The sequence below is a fragment of the Aplysia californica genome, unplaced genomic scaffold (genome assembly GCF_000002075.1).
Source record: "Aplysia californica isolate F4 #8 unplaced genomic scaffold, AplCal3.0 scaffold00076, whole genome shotgun sequence".
Taxonomy (NCBI): Eukaryota; Metazoa; Mollusca; class Gastropoda; order Aplysiida; family Aplysiidae; genus Aplysia; species Aplysia californica.
This window is the reverse complement of record NW_004797346.1, coordinates 89,353-90,786: the sequence shown is the minus strand read 5'-3', so window position 1 is coordinate 90,786 and position 1,434 is coordinate 89,353. Positions and strand designations below refer to the sequence as shown.

The 1,434-nt window shown below is 41.1% G+C and overlaps 1 protein-coding gene across 1 annotated transcript in view; it reads left to right on the top strand.

The window, feature by feature from the left end:
• LOC101863654 (fatty acid synthase) overlaps nucleotides 1-1,434 on the top strand; it is a 15,920-nt gene that overhangs the window by 2,904 nt on the left and 11,582 nt on the right. The window contains exon 3 of the mRNA XM_013080135.2: nucleotides 14-260. Within this exon, the coding sequence (XP_012935589.2) occupies nucleotides 14-260 (247 nt within the window). The remainder of the gene's footprint in view (nucleotides 1-13; nucleotides 261-1,434) is intronic.

The window sequence follows — 1,434 nt, the reverse complement described above, 5'->3', positions numbered from 1 at the left end:
CTGTTTTCCCAAGGTGCTCCATGATGGTTTGCTTGACAACCAGAGCTCAGAAACATTCAGAGCAACCTGCGAGCCCAAAGTTCAAGGAACTATCAATTTCGACAAAGCCTCAAGGGATCTGTGCAAAGACTCGCTGGAATGGTTCGTTGCCTTTTCCTCTTATGTTGCGACCATTGGCAATGCAGGACAAACCAACTACGGCTTTGCAAACTCTGCTGTAGAACGTATCTGTGAGATGAGAAAGGCCCAGGGGTTTCCAGGTGAGCACGCCTGTTTAGTTTAGTTTAGTTTAGTTTAGTTTAGTTTAGTTTAGTTTAGTTTAGTTTAGTTTAGTTTAGTTTAGTTTAGTTTAGTTTAGTCAAGTAAGAGTTTTACGGCGCTCTCACCTGCATACGGTAAAATGAGCACACAAAACACAAGTTGGTTGCTTACACAACAGTTCACCTCATGACCTAATTTGGGTCAATAATTAGATTAAAAGGTTACGTCCGAACGTGTATTCGTCAACTTTCCTGGTGCTTTCGGTATCGGAAAAGAGCGAGATACAACCAGTGACATTAGGAGGACTGGGGGCGTGTTGGACCTACCTGCGGCACTCTCCGATCTCCTGCTTACCGAGAAAGAAAAGAAATTTTTGCTGATAAAAAGAAATGCTCAACTTCACTTCACATACAGTAAAAAGTTACCTCTCTGACCAAACACAAATAGGAATCCCCTCCCCCAAAATAGTTTTAGTCAAATACAAAAGATTTTAACTTACTGTTCTACACGTTTTCTTTCCCTTCCTATGGCAACGCCTGTAAACTGTAAACGCACTTACACATACTCATAAACACACAAGCACACACACACACACACACACACACACACACATATACACACACAGACACATACACACACAGACACACACACATACACACACACGCACACATACGTGCGCAAGCACGCACGCGCGCGTGCACATACTTCTTTGCCATTCATACAATTTAACTCACCCACATTATGCACACAAACCTCTGAACATACCAACCAGGGATGTAACCTTGGCTGTGTTGAATACTCAGCAAACATGCGTGATCCTACAGCCACGATTATTTCCCTTCGTTAAGGTGAACTAGGTACAGCTGAAATGAAAATTTTTGTTTGGGCTCTAAATTAAGTGTACTGGGATTCCCAATAACCAGTATGGGTCAAGAGACAGAAACACACTATCCCTATATGATTTCACTGTCAATTTTTTGAATTTTTAAGATGCAAAGGGTTCGATAGACCAAAATTTGCGCAAATTGTTGGCAGGGATTCTGAAAAAGATTGAATTGATACAGCCTTGATATTGTCACACAGAGTTTGTGTATATACAACTTGCAACGTACTAAAGATTTACTTTCGTAAGTCTCATACTTTTCTTGTAACTGCCCTTTTAGTGTCATATAC